The sequence below is a fragment of the Scyliorhinus torazame genome, chromosome 6, assembly GCF_047496885.1.
Source record: "Scyliorhinus torazame isolate Kashiwa2021f chromosome 6, sScyTor2.1, whole genome shotgun sequence".
Classification (NCBI taxonomy): Eukaryota; Metazoa; Chordata; class Chondrichthyes; order Carcharhiniformes; family Scyliorhinidae; genus Scyliorhinus; species Scyliorhinus torazame.
This window is the reverse complement of record NC_092712.1, coordinates 316,764,921-316,784,833: the sequence shown is the minus strand read 5'-3', so window position 1 is coordinate 316,784,833 and position 19,913 is coordinate 316,764,921. Positions and strand designations below refer to the sequence as shown.

Genomic DNA, 19,913 nt, shown 5'->3' with positions numbered 1-19,913 from the left:
ATGTGTTATGGTCTTATATACACAGCTCATACAAACAAGGAAAATCAATGTTTATTTTGTGATTATATTACGTGTTTATGCCCCTCAGCCTATATTGTAACTTGATATTTATCATGTGTCAATGTGCTCCCTGTGTAAGAGGGAGTTATCATAGACTATATATCATAGAATTTACAGTGCAGAAGGAGGCCATTCGGCCCATCGAGTCTGCACCGGCTCTTGGAAAGAGCACCCTACCCAAGGTCCACACCTCCACCCTATCCCCATAACCCAGTAACCCCACCCAACACTAAGGGCAATTTTGGACACTAAGGGCAATTTAGCATGGCCAATCCACCTAACCTGCACATCTTTGGACTGTGGGAGGAAACCGGAGCACCCGGAGGAAACCCACGCACACACGGGGAGGATGTGCAGACTCCGCACAGACAGTGACCCAAGCCGGAATCGAACCTGGGACCCTGGAGCTGTGAAGCAATTGTGCTATCCACAATGCTACCGTGCTGCCCCTTTGTTGGGGTTGAATGGTGCAACCTTGGTGGGGTGATTATAACCGTAAACCTCTGGATGGAGGATTCTGTGATGGTGACATTGAGCGCGACATGGGACAATATGGTGGCTCGGAGGGTTTGACTGATTTGGAGCATCCTTATCCTTGGAGGCACCTGACTAAAACATGAGGAGGTGTTGCCATGTTCAACCCTTTACCTTCTGTGCTGCTGTGGCCACTGCAGCTAGATCACCACCAGGGAGCTTCACGTGGTAGAAGTTACCATTGTTGTGCTTTTCAAGTGATCTCGCCCAGTTTGTCAAATCTAGCAGACTGCTGTAATTGTCAAAATCCCAGAGCAGTCATCAGAGAATATTGTTTCTTTTAATCACTCCAAGTGTTTGGTCACCTGCCCCTAATATCTCCGTTAGCGACTCAATGGGCAGAATTTTACGGTCTCACCCACCGGTGGGATTTTCCAATTGCGCCAAAGTCAATGAACCGTTGAACAGCTCGCCACGTTTTCCAGTCCCGCTCCTTTCATGACAGGACCTTAAAAATGGTGCCCAATGTCAAATTTTGATTGACAGTGCTCCTGTGAACGGTCTGGGAACATTTGGCTATTGTAAAGTTGTCGTATAAATACAGGATAGCGTGGTACACAGTTTACACCATCTATTGCTACAAGCTGCTCCCGGCAGGTTCATGCTGCAAAAACCTTCGCTCTTGCCTTAAAGACCATTTGAAGAGTGGCCTGTCAGTGTACTGTCCTGCAGCCCATGCAAAGGATGCAGGCTCGCATCAAAACCAGGACCTCCCTCTTCCTTGTCCTCCGCCTCCTTTTCACTTTTGGTCCCTTCCTCAAACTCGTTGTGTCATGTGTTGGTGCTTGGGGTGGGTGAAGAATCTTGGCATAATGTGTTGCAATGTACCTGGCAGGTGATCTCATGTCCCGTGGGCCTCATCCTGAAACAAACTTATAGAAAGAGAAAGGGAGTAGGATTTGCAATGCACCCCTCAAGGCCATGACGTCTAACTGGGTTAAGATTGTAACATTTTTAAGTGAGCCATGCACGCGTTCAAGAATAAAGCCCTTCCCATAAGAATTTTAAAAGGTGTTTATGAAGCGTCATCGTAAATACTTGTTGGTATTCTGCAGAGATTAAAACCACACTATGTCGGGTTTATTATTTGCAAAAGCAGTCATTCTAATCCCATCCTAATCCTTGTTCATGTAACCCCCTTTCCTGTGACCACTTTTCAAACCTTTTTGTAAAAGTTGGCATGTCACCATTTCTCCTGGTGCTCTGGCCAATGATAATCTGGCCAGCTCATTGCTTTTGTTGGAGCTTGCTGTGCACAACTTGGTTGTTGCATTCTGACAACATAGCATTTAAGTACCTCATACATTGCAAAGTCCTTTGGGACTTCCTGATGCTGTGAAAGACGCTATAGAAATGAAATGTGTCTTTCTTACTGCTTCAGTCGCCAACCCTGTAGATGTATTCCACTGTCTCTAATTCCGCTGAGTAAAAACAATCTTGCTCCTCTTCTCTGTCTTAAATCTCATTTACAGATTCAGCAACGGTCATCGAGTCATGGGGCTGGATTCACTCTTTTGGAGGCTTCGCGCTCATCCCGGCGTTTTACGACGGATAAATCGGCACCGAACCCTCACCGATCCTGCGACCGGTGAGGTGCTAGCAGCCGTGCCAAGGAAAACTCCCGGCTCCCACGATGTAAACGGCTGGTGAATGGCCGGGTCCGTGGCCGCGCATGGGCATGGCGAAGACCTCCAGCGGTCGTGCCGTAAATCATGGCGCCGGCCGTGCTCGGTACTGACCTGCCAAATACTGTTCCCTTTGCCAACCCCTGGCCACCCCCCACCAATCCCCCCCAACCCTCACGGAAGCCCCCCCCCCCCAGGCCAGCAACACGACGCGGCGCCGTCCACGTGTGGTCTTACCTGGCGAGACCTCGCTGTGCATCCTTTCGGGGGCGGCCTGGTTGGGGAGTGGTCCCGGGGGGGGGCCTCCGCTGTGGCCTGGCCCGCGATCGGGGCCTACAGATCGGCGGGCCGGCCTCACGGGCTGGGGGCCTCTTTTGCTCCGTGCCAGCCGCTGTAGCCCTACGCCATGTTGCGCCATGGCCGGCGCGGAGACGGAAGCCACCGTGCATGCATGCAATCGCGCCAGTCATGGTGCGCATGTGCGCATCCGCGCCGGTCGCAGCGTGCATGCGCAGTCCCGCGGCGCCCATTTGAAGCCGGTATTGGCAGCTGGAGCGGCGTGGGTCGCTCCAGTGCCGTGCTGGCCTCCTGTAGGGCTCGGAATAGCTACTCCTGGGGGCCTGTTGACGCCGTCGTAAAACGCAACGCCGTTTACGATGGCGTCACCATTTAGCCTCAGGATCAGAGAATCCCGCCCACCATTACCTCAAGGACGTGAAGTGCCGGGTGCCATATTCAAAGGGCGGCTGGACAGCCTGCACTATCCTTTGCCGGCCTCTGCTCCATCCTCCCCCACTAACCCTTCCTTGGTCATCCTCCATACAGCTTGTACTGTAACTACCCAGTCTCAAGCCCAATGTAGCGGTAACTCACCGTTAATCGTGGCAGAATGGAAGAAGTAAACCTCGCCAGGTGCTCGCCACGTGTGCAATCGTAAAAGTGAATGTTCCCATTTCGCGCTGGAGGGGGAACTTAACTCTGATGAGGTGGCCTTTTAACGAGCATGCGGGCCATGCTGTACTCGCAAACGTTTTGTCCCGACATTGTTTGTCGGGAACTCGACCCCCCCCACCCTCCACCAAGAAAAAAAGTCCCGAGAAATTAGTTCCTAAAGTTCATCCTGACATCAAGAAACTTACTTCTAACCTCATGTCAAGTGATTTCTCCTGGCTCCCAAAGTTACCCATTGCTAACGAATCTAGATTCAGCCCCCAGATTTTACTGAATATGACTGAAAAGTCCTGGGGCTGAATTTTCCGACCTCTCCCACTGCCACGATTTTCCAGTCCCGCCTGTAATGATATGTGAAAAATGAAAAGAAAGTCGCTTATTGTCACAAGTCGGCTTCAATGAAGTTACTGTGAAAAGCCCCTAGTCGCCACATTCCGGCGCCTGTTCGGGGAGGCTGGTACGGGAATTGAACCGTGTTGCTGGCCTGCCTTGGTCTGCTTTAAAAGCCAGCGATTTAGCCCAGTGTGCTAAACCAGACACGTAGACAGACATGTAACTAAAGGTTTAATCTCAACACTTATCTGTAACACTACCATGAAAGGGCATTACTAGATCCACTATATAATGGAATTCCCAGAAGCTCGAGCTCTCTTTCAGCTCTCTTTCTATGCAGGAGTTATCAGAGAGCAGCAGTATAGCAGAGAGGATCTCAGCCTCGACACCACATGTAGCTTAGATACAGTTTGTGCAGTTGTACATTCTTACTTTATTGCTCGAGTTAGTTCAGTGGAATGTCGAACTCATTTATTAGTTTGATCATTATTTCATAAATTCTTTCAGTTTACTTTGAAGACTCAAGTGTTCTTCAATATCATCTACAATTAGTATCGACATATATTACTTAAACTGAGTAATATAACATGCTACCAGGAGTAGCAATATAAAATAACGCCGCGGAGGTCAATGGATGGGCGGCACGGTAGCACAGTGGGTAGCATGGTTGCCTCACAGCCCCAGGGACCCGGGTTCGATCCCAGGCTTGGGTCACTGTCTGTGCGGAGTCTGCACGTTCTCCCCGTGTCTGCGTGGGTTTCCTCCGGGTGCTCCAGTTTCCTCCCACAAGTCCCAAAAGCCGTGCTGTTAGGTGATTTGGACATTCTGAATTCTCCCTCTGTGCACCCAAACAGGCGCAGGAGTGTGGCGACTGGGGGATTTTGTAAGCCTACTTGTGACAGTAATAAAAATTATTATTATTATTTTGAACAGCTGGCTGTATTTTTCAGTCCCCCTCCCCACCGCAACCATGAGCGTACCGAGCATTCCGCCCTTGGTTTTTAAATTATGCTGAAATGACGCTAGGCTGCTCAGGTTAATTAAATGAATGGTAGTAAAGTCAAGAGAGCTTGGGGAGAAGATTTCCCCAGTGGCCAACACAGTTCCAAGAATTTTATTTTATAAATCATCTGGGTATTTAAAGGTGTGGGCTTAATATTTTTGAGTTTGGATGTTTTCCTTTTTTATTATCTGACTTTACATTCCCACGAGAAACCTTGTTCATCACAAGGACACATCGGGAACTCTTGCATCAGCTGAATAAAGTCACCAGCATTTATTCTCAGTGGGTGTTGCTCCCCAGTGGGAGCACACCATTGAAACAGGAATATTTGTATGTTGTCCACTTACTTCTCATATTGGGGTTTTCCCGGGCGTTTATGCAATGCCTTTTCATGCATCTTGGACGCGTTAAAAAGCTTCACCTGTCGTGACTTGAAGTACAGTGGCTGCTGTCATTTTGCTCTTCGCACGATCTGTGAGCATTGAGATCAATGAATAGCGAATGGCCTGGGATTCCCTTAGATCTTCATGAATGGGGTTTCAAACGACAAAGTTACTGCAGCATGGGTCAACTCCAAGGGGATATCCCAGACGATGCCCTGGTTTCTGGCTGGGGTGGAACGAGTCTAAATGTGGCCATACACACAGTATTGTCATGTGGGTGTCCCTTTAAGAACGGTTTTTGTCTTATCACACGGCTTCAGTGATGTCACTTTGTGGGTGGAGCTGGGCTGTGGCTGTGCACTGAGAGGGGATTTCAGTTTCAGTTTGACTACTTTGGGCTGCAGAAGGAGGAATACGTCTTTTCTCTGTTTTTCTCTGTTTTTGAAAGCTGTTCCAGTAAAAAGCACATTGGGTTGTGGCCAACTGCCTTGATAACTTTAAAGATATAGTTGATTTCCGGAAGGATTTTGCAACTTGATCAGAATTTCAGGAAAAGGACCAGTCCCATTCAAGTGAGAATACAGTGCGCTGGGCCCCGCCCTTAAAAGGGGTTTTGGTTTAATTGGATTTTGTTATTGAATTGGAACAGCTAAGGGGGAATCCATTAAGTGTTATGCACATAGATTACTGTAGCTGTGTGGTGTCTATATGTTTGTGATTGATAAAAATCCTTGCTGTATTTATAATATATATATTAACTACATTCTTAGAATAAACCTTGGTTTGATTAAATTGTCTAGGAAGTCTGATGAATCACATCTGAAGTGAAGGCTTTTGTGCCCGTCCTAGCCAAATTCAACATAAAAGTTATAGGTCAGGTGAACTTCATAATACACTTTGGAGTTTCTGAACCCTGGCCCACAACAGTATCACAATTATATTGTTCAGGGCAGATCGAGCAGAGGATCTTTTCCTATCTGTTATTGCTCAAAGATTCAAGGCCCATCATTGTCTTGATGGTACAGTTTGAAAGACAATTACCAGGGTAGGATATTTGGAGCAGTCTTTGCTCTGAAATAATGCGGTGGCATCTTTACCACTCAACCTGAAAGCATTTGAACAGGGAATCGACCTTCCCCCTCCCACCCCCAGTTTAATAACTCATTCAAAGAGCCCGCAGCGCCAATATCTCTGTGCACGGTCTGGCCACCTAAAATAGGTGGCCTAATCCCAATCCGCTGATAATGGCTGTCTGTCACTGTCTATCCTCCAATTTCCTTTCCCCCCTGCGAAATGCCCAAACTGAATTGCATTTAGTATCAGGTAGTGGAGATGAGTGAATAGAGCAGCGGCAGTTGCATATCCTAACACTGTAATACAGTAAATTAACTTGGCGGCGTGTTGAGTCGACGAAAGGAAGAGATTGCAACAGAAAAAAAGGTCCAATTTCAAAGTTGATTTAAATGGGTCTTGATTTAGCTCATTTTTGTTGCTTGTAAGTCACTGAAGATGAGGCCAGATCACTTGTCAACAGCGAAGAGAGCCAAACGGTTATCCTGTTCCTTTAAACAGAGGGCGGGGGGTGGGATTTACTTTAGGATTAAAACAATCCATTCTCTATTTCCCCTCTTTGAGGAAAACAATTAAACAATATTCTTATTCCTTTCAGTTATTGTCGTGCTCTTTGCTGCCATGCGGAAACAAAGAAAGAAAGAGCCACTCATCATTTCGAAAGAGGACATCCGCGACAACATTGTCAGCTACAACGATGAAGGAGGTGGCGAGGAGGATACCCAGGCCTTTGACATCAGCACGCTGAGGAACCCGGAAGTAATAGAGGACACCCAGTTACGCAGGGACATAAAACCAGAGAACTTCCTTCTACCTCGACCGGCCCCACCCGTACCAGATAATACCGACGTCAGAGATTTCATCAACCAGAGGTTAAAGGAGAACGATACAGATCCCGGGGCGCCTCCTTATGATTCTCTCGCAACATACGCCTACGAAGGAAATGGGTCCATAGCTGAGTCACTCAGCTCCTTAGAATCAGTTACCACAGAGACAGACCAGGATTACGATTACTTGAGTGACTGGGGACCACGGTTCAAAAAACTATCAGACATGTACGGAGGAGAAGACAGTGACAGGGACTCTTAGCAAGGAACATCATCCCTTTAAATTCAGCTATCAAAAAGAGCGTTGCTGTGTAAACACAAGGGCCATTTTTTCAAAACCTACCCTACTAAACAAACATTTATTGTGAACTGTTGGACTTTATTCCATATATTCACCGTCTCAGAATGGTTCCAGTGTGAAAAGTGTGTCATTTACCCTTCATTTAATGAGCATCCTCGAGGACCGACTCTGTGTCTCTGGGAATTTATACAGTAATTATATACCTATCCTAGCCACTGACGCACTAGTGGAGACACAAGTTATGTTGCTCATTCTGTTTCTCATATAGAAATATTTCACAGGTAATACTGTCTACACAGAGGAATAGAAAATGTGTTAAAATAGGGATGTGCATAGAACAAGTTCTTGATAATGGCCTGAGGCAAATGTTGATGGTTTGGGAAACCCTGAGTTGGGACCAAGCATGAAATCACAGGTGCACGGTTCTTTCTTCCAGGGCCAAAGACTCGTTTGTGCTACTCTCCTCAAATCACGCCGATGCAAGGTAGGATCCACTCACTGTGGAAGAGGAAAAAGGTCCATTTGCAAGACTGGTTACACCCATCGGGCTGCTCTTGAAATGCATTAAAAACGTGCATCAAACCAACACGCGCTTTCTAAAGACGTGAAAGGTCCCGAGAGTCACACGCGTGCCATTGAACTCCAAGACTTGGTCTAGTCAGAAATCCACTGGGTTCATCCCAGGCTTTACAACCTTAGACGCTGAAGTCTGCTGGCCAGCACATCCCTCTGGTAAAATTAGTGAATTAGATGTTTGAGCTGAACATGTGGTTGAGTCAACTGTTTCTTTCACACTGTACTGTACCGTAACTTAGATTCAATATACACAGATGTATACATATTGTATGCAGAGCTGTATTATGTAGTGTCGATGTGAATCACTACAGGTGCATTCAAAACAGAGTTAATCCGCTTGGTGTTGTTGACAGTTTGACGCTGCAGCGATTTATAGCTGCACACGTTACCGCACATGTTACCGTGACGATACATCGTTCCCTTTTACTTTCTTGTCTTGACACGTTGCGAAGCTTAAAATCACTCCAGAACTTTTAATTCCTGAGAAAGCGCCAGCAGCTTAAGTTGCAACCGAGTGCAGTTACCCGCGGATTGGAGCTAGCACTGGTGCGGAATCATAGAATGTGCAGTGCAGAATGAGGCCATTTGGCCCATCGGGTCTGCACCGGCCCTTGGACAGGGCACCCTACTTACGCCACCTGTGAATATATCTCTTGTGCGGTCGAGTTTAATTTTATACTGATTTGGCTCTTGGATTCAGAATAATTCCTCCCTCAGCACCACAAACAGTCAGCGTACAATAGAGCCAGGGGCCAATCAATTCTCGTCTTCCACTAATATGTAGCTAACCTTCCCTACAATCCATTGGGAGTGAGGATTGGGGCATTTTTACATAACATCAGCATTAAGGAGCCTGGTTAAAGAGAGATATGTTACAAAGGGTTCAGTCAAGGTAATTAATTAAAGGTCAGAAACACTGTCCCAGATCTAGCTTGTACTCTCTGCATTGCCGATGGTTTTATATATCCAAGGAGGTGTTTTATGTAAACCACATGGCAGTGCATTGTTCATTATTCAACCTGCAGGAGTGGACCTTTGGTTGAAGTTAAAACCTGTCAGTGCCACCTTGAGGAGTTAACTCCAAAAGCGGTAATTTTACAAATTTTAGGTTTGACCGACAAATAAGTTGACAGGAGCTCAGATTCACAAGCTGTGTTCCATGCCAGTAGTTTAAATTCATAAAATTATCTCCTGTAGCTTTGAATGAGTCTGACTCCTGGGCAGGGCGGGGGGGCTTATAGCAACCAGGTCTATACCTCCAGTTAGAACTGTATCTAACACCTCAAAGTTACCTCTCCGTCAAGTGACTGGAAGGTTGTCTTGTCTTAATGAAGGTCAGCCTTTTGAGGTTTCACTTTTCGCCATGGTACTGAGCTCCGTGGTGCTGCCCGTTTTCATTGCTGGCACAGGGAACAGATTTATTCTGTTAGGCTAACTTGGAAATGTAAGTTATCATCTAATCGAACTAAACAACAGAAAAAAACGATCTGAATTCACTGCTTTTCATTTAGGGTACAACGGGAGTGCAGGACGCTAAACTGTTGCAATGATTTCTGAATAGACTCAATGGCATCTTCAATAATTAATGTGAATCATTGTGAAAATATTTTCCATTCTTCAAAAATCACCTTCGTTTAGATCTATTGTTCTTTATTGTCCCCGTTTGATCATTTGTGCAGCAACCAATGTACACTTATCCCTTCGGTATTGAAAGATTCCAGTAAATCAGCATTAACTGCCTAATTTAATCTTAGTCACCTGGAAGACAGGACTTCTCAACTGCAATATAACTGCCAGCTTCTTTTGACTCATTCTAGTGTGAAGCACTGAGGGCTGATGGGTAAATGTAAGAAAAAAAATTAATTTTTAAATTCGGGGCTTTTTATAGTTTCCTGCCCTCTTCAACGATGCAGTCCTCCTCTCGGGGTAAGCAGCCAATTGGATCATGGCGATTTCTGCGGTTTCAGGTGTCTACACTGCTGTGAGGCAGTTTGCGACGTGCATGTGAGCAGAGATCCTCGGCCTTTACTCAAGAGTAGACACTCGACGTCTAACCAATCATTCAAAACATTTAAAGGGTGGCACGGTGGCGCATTGTGGTCTCACCGCGCCGAGGACCCAGGTTCGATCCCCGCCCCAGGCCACAGTCCGTGTGGAGTTTGCACATTCTCCCCATGCCTGCGTGGATCTCACCCCCACAACCCAAAAATGCGCAGGGTAGGTGGATTGGCCGTTCTAAATTGCCCCTTAATTTGAAATAAATAATTGGGCACTCTAAATTTATTTTAAAAAAATAAACGTATAAAAAAACATCCATTTTCTTGATATTTCTCACTCCTTTCTTCTGCATCCATAGCTTCAGCTCTTCCCTTGGGCAAAACATTTTTATGAACTCTGTATTGATCTTGCATGTTCCTGATAGGACACACACTCAGCCTACTTGAGCAAGGTCCTCTCCTTTTCACAGTGGTTGGCCAAGATCGCGCAACACTTAAGTTGGTGGAGCAGAGCGCCTTCCCTTTTTACGTTGAAAAGGTAAAGCCAGCCAACAGTTTTCCAGGTAGTGTTGGAATGGATACAACTGGAAAAGTAAATATTCATTATATTTTTCTTGGATTTTTAAATTCTATTTAATACTTGTGACTCGTAGCAGCTGTTTGCTACTCCAAATGCGCATTTTGTATCCTTAGGATTAATGCACTTGATTTAAATTTTAACAAGTCATTCGTGGCAAGAGAAAAGTTAAGTAAGGTGAACTCACCCCCACCCCACCCAAAAAAAAATGCTTGACCTAGACAGCAAGAAGTTTCTTAAAATAAAGTTGAGTGACTTAAATCTTGTTTAACTGCAGCTTTTAAACATACAGTTCAATAACTCTGCCAGTGGATTGGTGGGCATTGGGCCCTGGGGCATCTAAAGAGGATCTGTTCAAAACGGAGGCAACGGTAGCTCACTGCAGCCGGGTAAATGTTCAGAAGCAAGGGTGCGAGTTTTCGAGACATCACTTGATGTCAATAGGCAACCGACACTTCTGAGAGGACGCAGTACCGCAGCCAATGGAAACATGAATGTAATCGCAGAAGTAATTCCCAGCATCTGGAATCCCACGCAATTAAAATGGACCATGGGCAGTGGCCCTGGTTAGTCAATAATAATTGGAGTACTAAATCTGATACTCTTCAAGAACATTATTGTCCATTCATCGGACAAAGGGGTAAGCAATGGTGGAATGTGCCACTGAAGAGCAGCAATTTTTATATTGCACATTCTGTCACAGCACGCCCACCAGTTCCTCGAATAGGATAATTGCCTTTGATGAAAAGGCGAGCCCACAGCACCTTTCAGTAACAGTACAAAGATCACACATGGCACCCTCTTTCTCATCCGAGGCTTTCCTGTAAACAGCGCAAAAAGTTCTGAAGCTACAAAGAGGTCCAAAGCTTTGAGTAAAGCTAAAAGCTTTGTAAATATCCCACGTTTACACGAGAAACTTGATCAAATAAGAGACAGTCAAAAAACCTCATCAACATTCCAGAACAAGCACTATTTTTCTTTTGCCAGATTATTCCATTATTGTTCGAATCTGACTATTCTTGCGCAGGTTGGGGTAAACCAATGGAACTAGTTGAAAGAGAAGTGTACCCTGTATCCTTTGGCTGTTCAGTCATGTAGAGAATAACACTTCTGTAAGCTTTGTGTTCTTTTAAAATCCATAACTGTACTCATTGTCCAGTTAGGGTTAGCCTAGACAATCTTAACACTAATCAATGTTTTGTGTAGTGAAATTAGGAGAGACTTTGCTCGAGTTATTTGGACACTGAATGTTTGAAATTTGTTCAATTGAAATCACAGTCTAATCCAGTAAAAAAAGAGGAAACATTGTAAAGCAGTAATTTAAATCCTTTTCGTGCACAGAAACAAATATTCCTTTACTTGTCACTTAGCAGAAGGTTGTGTCTTTTTGGATGACTGGCTCATGGAAGGATTGCACTTGTAGAACTGACATAAAAATCTGTGTGACAGATGAATGCGGGTGAAAATGTGACGTTCCTCTAGGCTGCACCTAGGTTCTTCAAGAATTGACTTCGCTTACGTTTGTCAGTAATCCATCTTACTTGGTAACCCAGAGAGAAAACGGATCGGAAATCTAGAAGAGCTCCATTGAAGCTTGGAAGATGCTGGGTTGGATTCTCCAATTTTGGGGCTATGTCCGGAGGATCTGTGGCATTTTACGTGGGGAAAATCGGCGCAACCCCAGCACCGATCGTCCGACCGGTGAGGGGCTAGCAGCCGCGTCACGTTAAACGCACGTTCCTGATATAAACGCCTGGAGAATTGCCGGGTCCGTGGCCACGCACGCGTACGGCGACAACCTGCAGGGGTCGCGCCGTACAACAAGGCACTGACCTTGCGCGGACTCGACCTGCCAGGTGGTGCCCCCCCTGGACACCCCCTTGCCACCCCCGGGTGGAGAAATCAGCCACGATTTCACTTCCCTGAGGTGGCATCAGTGTGGAGATGCAGAGAAGGCGGCATTGGATGTTGCTGAGATATCCTCGATGCTCGAGCATCTTGACAGGAGGATAAAATAACGAAGGGCCATTTAAGGTGAAATGGATACTGGCAACTGTGTAACCTAGGTGAGGGGAGTCAAGAGAGAATAGAAGGCACATAGAGGAATCAAATCAAATGGACTCCTTACATGGGACGGCCACATCTCCTGTATGGTTATTTTGTACAAAAATCCAGAACCATGTTAAAACGTTAGGCCATATGTTCCCAATTTGTATGATTAACCCAGTCAGATGTCTTTGATAATATGACCTGCAATTTAAGTAGCTTTGTGGCTATTAACATTTATGTTTGTGTGAAATATTTCAATGTGGCTGGGCCAATTTGTAAAACTGAAAATAGCTAATGCCAATGAAGGATCTTTGCTTACATTTCTGGTCGAAACTTGCTTTTCCTCATTTCAAGATTTGCAAAGAATAGTCACTGTTAGCAGCATCTGTATGTCCAGCAACTGGAAAGAAATCTGAGTCTTTTTTTTGCTAAGTAACATTTTGTACCAAAATTATTTATATGATACTATTCAATAAAATGTTTTTAATGTACTGATTCAGTTTTGGTTCTTTTTCGTATTTTGATGTGATTTTAAAACAAATTCTCTCTTTTGCTAAGAACAAAATTTGAAAGTCTCCTATCGCAATGTCTGGGGAAAGCCATATACAGGGTAGGTGTTGGGAGACTACAAGGCTGCAATTCTTCAGCTCACCAGGATTGGTGGGAGGTGAAGGGGCCTGTACAATTGGGTGCAATGTCATGCCTGGCACCTACTCGCTCCCGGCTGTCCCTATGCGACTTTGCCAGTGCTGGGAGAGGGGTCAAGTGGTATTCTCGCCCACGGGTCAATTCAGGCTCTTGCGTGGCCAATCAGTGGCCACTTGTGGGTCTCCTCCCACTGCCACTGGGATTTTACACAAAGCGGGGAAGGCCGCCACAAAGTATCCAGCCTACCAGGTGAAATAAGGTGGACTGTTGGCCGAGCAAACCGAGGGTGGGATCTCCTTTTCAGGCACCCGTTGCCCATTAGAGGCCTCACCCCCGCCCTCCATACACCCCACAAGGTATCCCCACATTCCCCGCCGCCCCAGCATTTCTCCTCTCCTAAAGCCTGATTCAATCCCCCCCCCCCCCCCCCACCCCATTCCTCTTGCCAAACTGGCCCTGACAAGATCCTCCACCTGACCTGCCCCACAGCGGGCTCCATTGCAGCTCACTTTCCCCCAGGGGCAGTTTTACAGTCTCATCACCGTGACCAGCTACACTGCCAAGCAAGGGAGCTGTGGGTTCCTAGAGGAAGGAGTTCCCGGTGGGCTGTCAAATATCTGTGGGGCAAGCTGGCCAGAGAGGCTGTCTCACACCCAACCTTTACACTCGGGTGGGTGGGGGGGGGGGGGGGGGGGGGGTGGCAGGCAGGCATACAATTCAGCTCTTAGTAACAGGTGGGGGTCATGAGCTTATTTTATATCATTATTGGTTGCTAGGAGTAGATTAGGAAAGTGTGGCAGATTTCAGAAGCATATTTGAAATATTAGGTGCACCAGAGCGGAACAGTTACACAGTGAGGGACGGACAACTCAACTAAAATTTTTCTGTGCACTATTTATCCAGAGTTATTCAAATAGACACCAACTTCACTCAAATCCTACCGACACGGAATTCCAGCGGGACAATTTAAGCAGCACCTTGATTCTGAGGTTACATAGTAAATACATTAATCACTCCACCCACTGGAGACCATGTCCTCAGCTGCCAAGGTGCGAATCTGCGGAATTCCCTCTCTGAACGTTCCTTTCAGAGGATCCTTGGAACGTACCTCACCCATCCTAATAACCTCCCATGTGGTTCGCCGTCATTTGTGTTTTCCTGATAACCCTCCTGTGAAGTGCCTTGTGGTGTTCCACCACTTTTACATCGGAACATAGAAAATAGGAGCAGGAGGAGTCCATTCGGCCCTTCGAGCCTGTTTCGCCATTCATCATGGCTGATCATCCAACTCAATAGCCTCCTCCGAAATGATTTATAATTTTGTTGTACTGCCAGACACGGGAAAGTCTCCCATTGTTGGGCTACAACGGAGGGAATATTATTCTGCATGAAATCTACACTATGGGCACGATTTACCCACTCGTCGTGCCTGACGCTAATCCCGTTGAGCCAGGAGAATAGCGGGAGAGGCCCAAATCAAGGTTTTGTGTCGGAACGGACCATGTTGCAATTCACCCAGCCCGCTCCCGCTCGGGAGATCTGGGCAAAAATGGCGAGAACCTTATTAAGTTTCATTTGCATTCAGAGATTTGCATTTGAGATTGAAGTTGACTGCAGAGGCCTCCTGGGAGCCGCCCGACTCCCCAATGAGAAGTCACGCGGGCGTTGTTTAGTATTCCTCTACACAAACGGGAACCGGGTGCAATGGCTACCGAGGGGGAGCAAGGAGGTGAGTAGCCATCTCCATTATCCGGCATACAGCACCAGGGCGCTGGAGCTGCTGCCCCAGGGCCCAGGGTGGGAGTGGGGGGCCTTCAGTGGGGTTTGGGTTGTTCTGGGGGGCTGGAGGGGACAATATCGGAGGGCTCCCATGGGCTGGATGGGGGGGAGGAAGGGGAGAAATGGGACCGAGCTTTGAGTCTGTGAGGCCATCAAGCTATCTTTAAATATTGTGGAGACCCATAACAGAGGCAGCCACAACTTCAGCCTGTCTATCTGACCAAACTTTCCAGGACAGAGCCCCGCTGCGGCTTCTCCCCGAAAGTCAATTTCACTCCCTTTGACTGTGAGCAGCCTCTAGCTTCACAGCCGAAGGCTATCTCAAAGGAGGCATTAGTTGTGAGAGCACTTCACACTCCTGAACTCTGAAGAGCCTCCTCGAAAAAGCAGGTGCCCTGTCTGAGAGGATGATTAGGGGAACATAGAACATAGAACATAGAAAATACAGCACAGAACAGGCCCTTTGGCCCACGATGTTGTGCCGAACCTTTGTTCCAGATTAATCATAGATTATCATTGAATTTACAGTGCAGAAGGAGGCCATTCGGCCCTTTGAGTCTGCACCGGCTCCTGGAAAGAGCACCCTACCCAAACTCAACACCTCCACCCAACACCAAGGGCAATTTTGGACATTAAGGGCAATTTATCATGGCCAATCCACCTAACCTGCACATCTTTGGACTGTGGGAGGAAACCGGAGCACCCGGAGGAAACCCACGCAGACACGGGGAGGACGTGCAGACTCCGCACAGACAGTGACCCAAGCCGGAATCGAACCTGGGACCCTGGAGCTGTGAAGCAATTGTGCTATCCACAATGCTACCGTGCTGCCCTAAAGAACAAATAAATCTACACTATGTCATTTTACCGTAATCCATGTACCTATCCAATAGCTGCTTGAAGGTCCCTAATGTTTCCGACTCAACTACTTCCACAGGCAGTGCGTTCCATGCCCCCACTACTCTCTGGGTAAAGAACCTACCTCTGATATCCCTCCTATATCTTCCACCTTTCAACTTAAATTTATGTCCCCTTGTAATGGTTTGTTCCACCCGGGGAAAAAGTCTCTGACTGTCTACTCTATCTATTCCCCTGATCATCTTATAAACCTCTATCAAGTCGCCCCTCATCCTTCTCCGTTCTAATGAGAAAAGGCCTAGCACCCTCAACCTTTCCTCGTAAGACCGACTCTCCATTCCAGGCAACATCCTGGTAAATCTTCTTTGCACCTTTTCCAAAGCTTCCACATCCTTCCTAAAATGAGGCGACCAGAACTGTACACAGTACTCCAAATGTGGCCTTACCAAAGTTTTGTACAGCTGTATCATCACCTCACGGCTCTTAAATTCAATCCCTCTGTTAATGAACGCAAGCACTCCATAGGCCTTCTTCACAGCTTTATCCACTTGAGTAGCAACTTTCAAAGATCTATGAACATAGACCCCAAGATCTCTCTGCTCCTCCACATTGCCAAGAACTCTACCGTTAACCCTGTATTCCGCATTCATATTTGTCCTACCAAAATGGACAACCTCACACTTTTCAGGGTTAAATTCCATCTGCCACTTCTCAGCCCAGCTCTGCATCCTATCTATGTCTCTTTGCAGCCGACTACAGCCCTCCTTACTATCCACAACTCCACCAATCTTCGTATCGTCTGCAAATTTACTGACCCACCCTTCAACTCCCTCATCCAAGTCATTAATGAAAATCACAAACAGCAGAGGACACAGAACTGATCCCTGCGGTACGCCACTGGTAACTGGGATCCAGACTGAATATTTGCCGTCCACCACCACTCTCTGACTTCTATCGGTTAGCCAGTTCGTTATCCAACTGGCCAAATTTCCCACTATCCCATGCCTCCTTACTTTCTGCATAAGCCTACCATGGGGAACCTTATCAAATGCCTTACTAAAATCCATGTACACTACATCCACTGCTTTACCTTCATCCACATGCTTGGTCACCTCCTCAAAGAATTCAATAAGACTTGTAAGGCAAGACCTACCCCTCACAAATCCGTGCTGACTATCCCTAATCAAGCAGTGTCTTTCCAGATGCTCAGAAATCCTATCCTTCAGTACCCTTTCCATTACTTTGCCTACCACCGAAGTAAGACTAACTGGCCTGTAATTCCCAGGGTTATCCCTAGTCCCTTTTTTGAACAGGGGCATGACATTCGCCACTCTCCAATCCCCTGGTACCACCCCTGTTGACAGTGAGGACGAAAAGATCATTGCCAACGGCTCTGCAATTTCATCTCTTGCTTCCCATAGAATCCTTGGATATATCCCGTCAGGCCCGGGTGACTTGTCTATCCTCAAGTTTTTCAAAATGCCCAACACATCTTCCTTCCGAACAAGTATTTCCTCGAGCTGACCAATCTGTTTCACACTGTCCTCTCCAACAATATGGCCCCTCTCATTTGTAAATACAGAAGAAAAGTACTCATTCAAGACCTCTCCTATCTCTTCAGACTCAATACACAATCTCCCGCTACTGTCCTTGATCGGACCTACCCTCGCTCTAGTCATTCTCATATTTCTCACATATGTGTAAAAGGCCTTGGGGTTTTCCTTGATCCTACCCGCCAAAGATTGTTCATGCCCTCTCTTAGCTCTCCTAATCCCTTTCTTCAATTCCCTCCTGGCTATCTTGTATCCCTCCAATGCCCTGTCTGAACCTTGTTTCCTCAGCCTTACATAAGTCTCCTTTTTCCTCTTAACAAGACATTCAACCTCTCTTGTCAACCATGGTTCCCTCACTCGACCATCTCTTCCCTGCCTGACAGGGACATACATATCAAGGACACGTAGTACCTGTTCCTTGAACAAGTTCCACTTTTCACTTGTGTCCTTCCCTGACAGCCTATGTTCCCAACTTATGCACTTCAATTCTTGTCTGACAACATCGTACTTACCCTTCCCCCAATTGTAAACCTTGCCCTGTTGCACGCACCTATCCCTCTCCATTACTAAAGTGAAAGTCACAGAATTGTGGTCACTATCTCCAAAATGCTCCCCCACTAACAAATCTATCACTTGCCCTGGTTCATTACCAAGTACTAAATCCAATATTGCCCCTCCTCTGGTCGGACAATCTACATACTGTATTAGAAAAGCTTCCTGGACACACTGCACAAACACCACCCCATCCAAACTATTTGATCTAAAGAGTTTCCACTCAATATTTGGGAAGTTAAAGTCACCCATGACTACTACCCTGTGACTTCTGCACCTTTCCAAAATCTGTTTCCCAATCTGTTCCTCCACATCTCTGCTACTATTGGGGGGCCTATAGAAAACTCCTAACAAGCTGACTGCTCCTTTCCTATTTCTGGCTTCAACCCATACTACCTCATTAGGGTGATACTCCTCGAACTGCCTTTCTGCAGCTGTTATACTATCTCTAATTAACAATGCCACCCCCCCCCACCTATTTTACCACCCTCCCTAATCTTATTGAAACATCTATAACCAGGGACCTCCAACAACCATTTCTGCCCCTCTTCTATCCAAGTTTCCGTGATGGCCACCACATCGTAGTCCCAAGTACCGATCCATGCCTTAAGTTCACCCACCTTATTCGTGATGCTTCTTGCGTTGAAGTATACACACTTTAACCCATCTCCGTGCCTGCAGGTACTCTCCTTTGTCAGTGTTCCCTTCCCCACTGCCTCACTACATGCTTTGGCGTTCTGAATATCGGCTACCTTAGTTGCTGGACTACAAATCCGGTTCCCATTCCCCTGCCAAATTAGTTTAAACCCTCCCGAAGAGTACTAGAAAACCTCCCTCCCAGGATATTGGTGCCCCTCTGTTTCAGATGCAACCCGTCCTGCTTGTACAGGTCCCACCTTCCCCAGAATGCGCTCCAATTATCCAAATACCTGAAGCCTTCCCTCCTACACCATTCCTGCAGCCATGTGTTCAGCTGCACTCTCTCCCTATCCCTAGCCTCGCTATCACGTGGCACCGGCAACAAACCAGAGATGACAACTCTGTCTGTCCTGGCTTTTAACTTCCAGCCTAACTCCCTAAACTTGTTTGTTACCTCCACACCCCTTTTCCTACCTATGTCGTTGGTACCAATGTGCACCACGACTTCTGGCTGCTCACCCTCCCCCTTAAGGATCCTGAAGACACGATCCGAGACATCCCTGGCCCTGGCACCCGGGAGGCAACATACCTTCCGGGAGTCTCGCTCGCGACCACAGAATCTCCTATCTATTCCCCTGACCATTGAATCTCCTACAACTATTGCTTTTCTATTCTCCCCCCTTCCCTTCTGAGCCCCAGAGCCAGACTCAGTGCCAGAGACCTGGCCGCTAGGGCCTTCCCCCGGTAGGTCATCCCCCCCAACAGCATCCAAAACGGTATACTTGTTTTGAAGGGGAACGGCCACGAGGGATCCCTGCACTGTCTGCCTGTTTGTTTTTTTCCCCCTGACTGTAACCCAGCTATTCTTGTCCTGTACCTTGGGTGTGGTTACCTCCCTGTAACTCTTCTCAATCACCCCCTCTGCCTCCCGGATGACCCGAAGTTCATCCAGCTTCAGCTCCAGTTCCCTAACACGGTCTTTGAGGAGCTGAAGTTGGGTGCACTTCCTGCAGGTATAGTCAGCGGGGACACCGGTGGTATCCCTCACCACCCACATCCTACAGGAGGAGCATGCAACTGGCCTAGCCTCCATCCCCTCTTACCTGACAGAATATAGCTGCCCTGTGGACTAACTAGATCTCCGCCCTCCGACTCTGCTCCCAGTCAGCTACACTTTCTGTAAACTCCTGGCTCTCTTCTCACTCTTTGCGGAAATGTAGGGAACAAAATGAAAGGGGCACCTTACTCCCTCCTCACCTAACTCCCTCGGTCACCAAACTCTGACGATAGCACTCAAATGCACCAAATTCAGCACTCCCTCGGTCACCAAACTCTGACGATAGCACTCAAATGCACCAAATTCAGCACTCCCTCGGTCACCAAACTCTGACTATAGCACTCAAAATGCACCAAATTCAGCACTCAGTGCAAACAAAGCCTGCACTGTAGGGGATCACTTTTATACTGTGAATCTAGCCACTGAAAACTGGCCTAATCCAATTAACTAATTAACAAGCTCCAGCTGCAAGTGCCTACAAGTAGAAGCTTGTTTAAAGCTGATTGAAAATTCACCTTCTTCTAAACCAAACAGCAACTT

The 19,913-nt window shown here is 46.8% G+C and overlaps 1 protein-coding gene across 4 annotated transcripts in view; it reads left to right on the top strand.

Moving 5' to 3' along the window:
- LOC140425627 (cadherin-6-like) overlaps nucleotides 1-12,778 on the top strand; it is a 260,191-nt gene extending 247,413 nt beyond the window's left edge. For all 4 annotated transcript variants that reach the window (XM_072510136.1, XM_072510133.1, XM_072510134.1 and 1 more), the window contains exon 12: nucleotides 6,559-12,778. In XM_072510136.1, coding sequence (XP_072366237.1) covers nucleotides 6,559-7,049 — 491 coding nt within the window. In that variant the 3' untranslated portion in view covers nucleotides 7,050-12,778. The remainder of the gene's footprint in view (nucleotides 1-6,558) is intronic.
- Nucleotides 12,779-19,913: the final 7,135 nt, after the last annotated feature.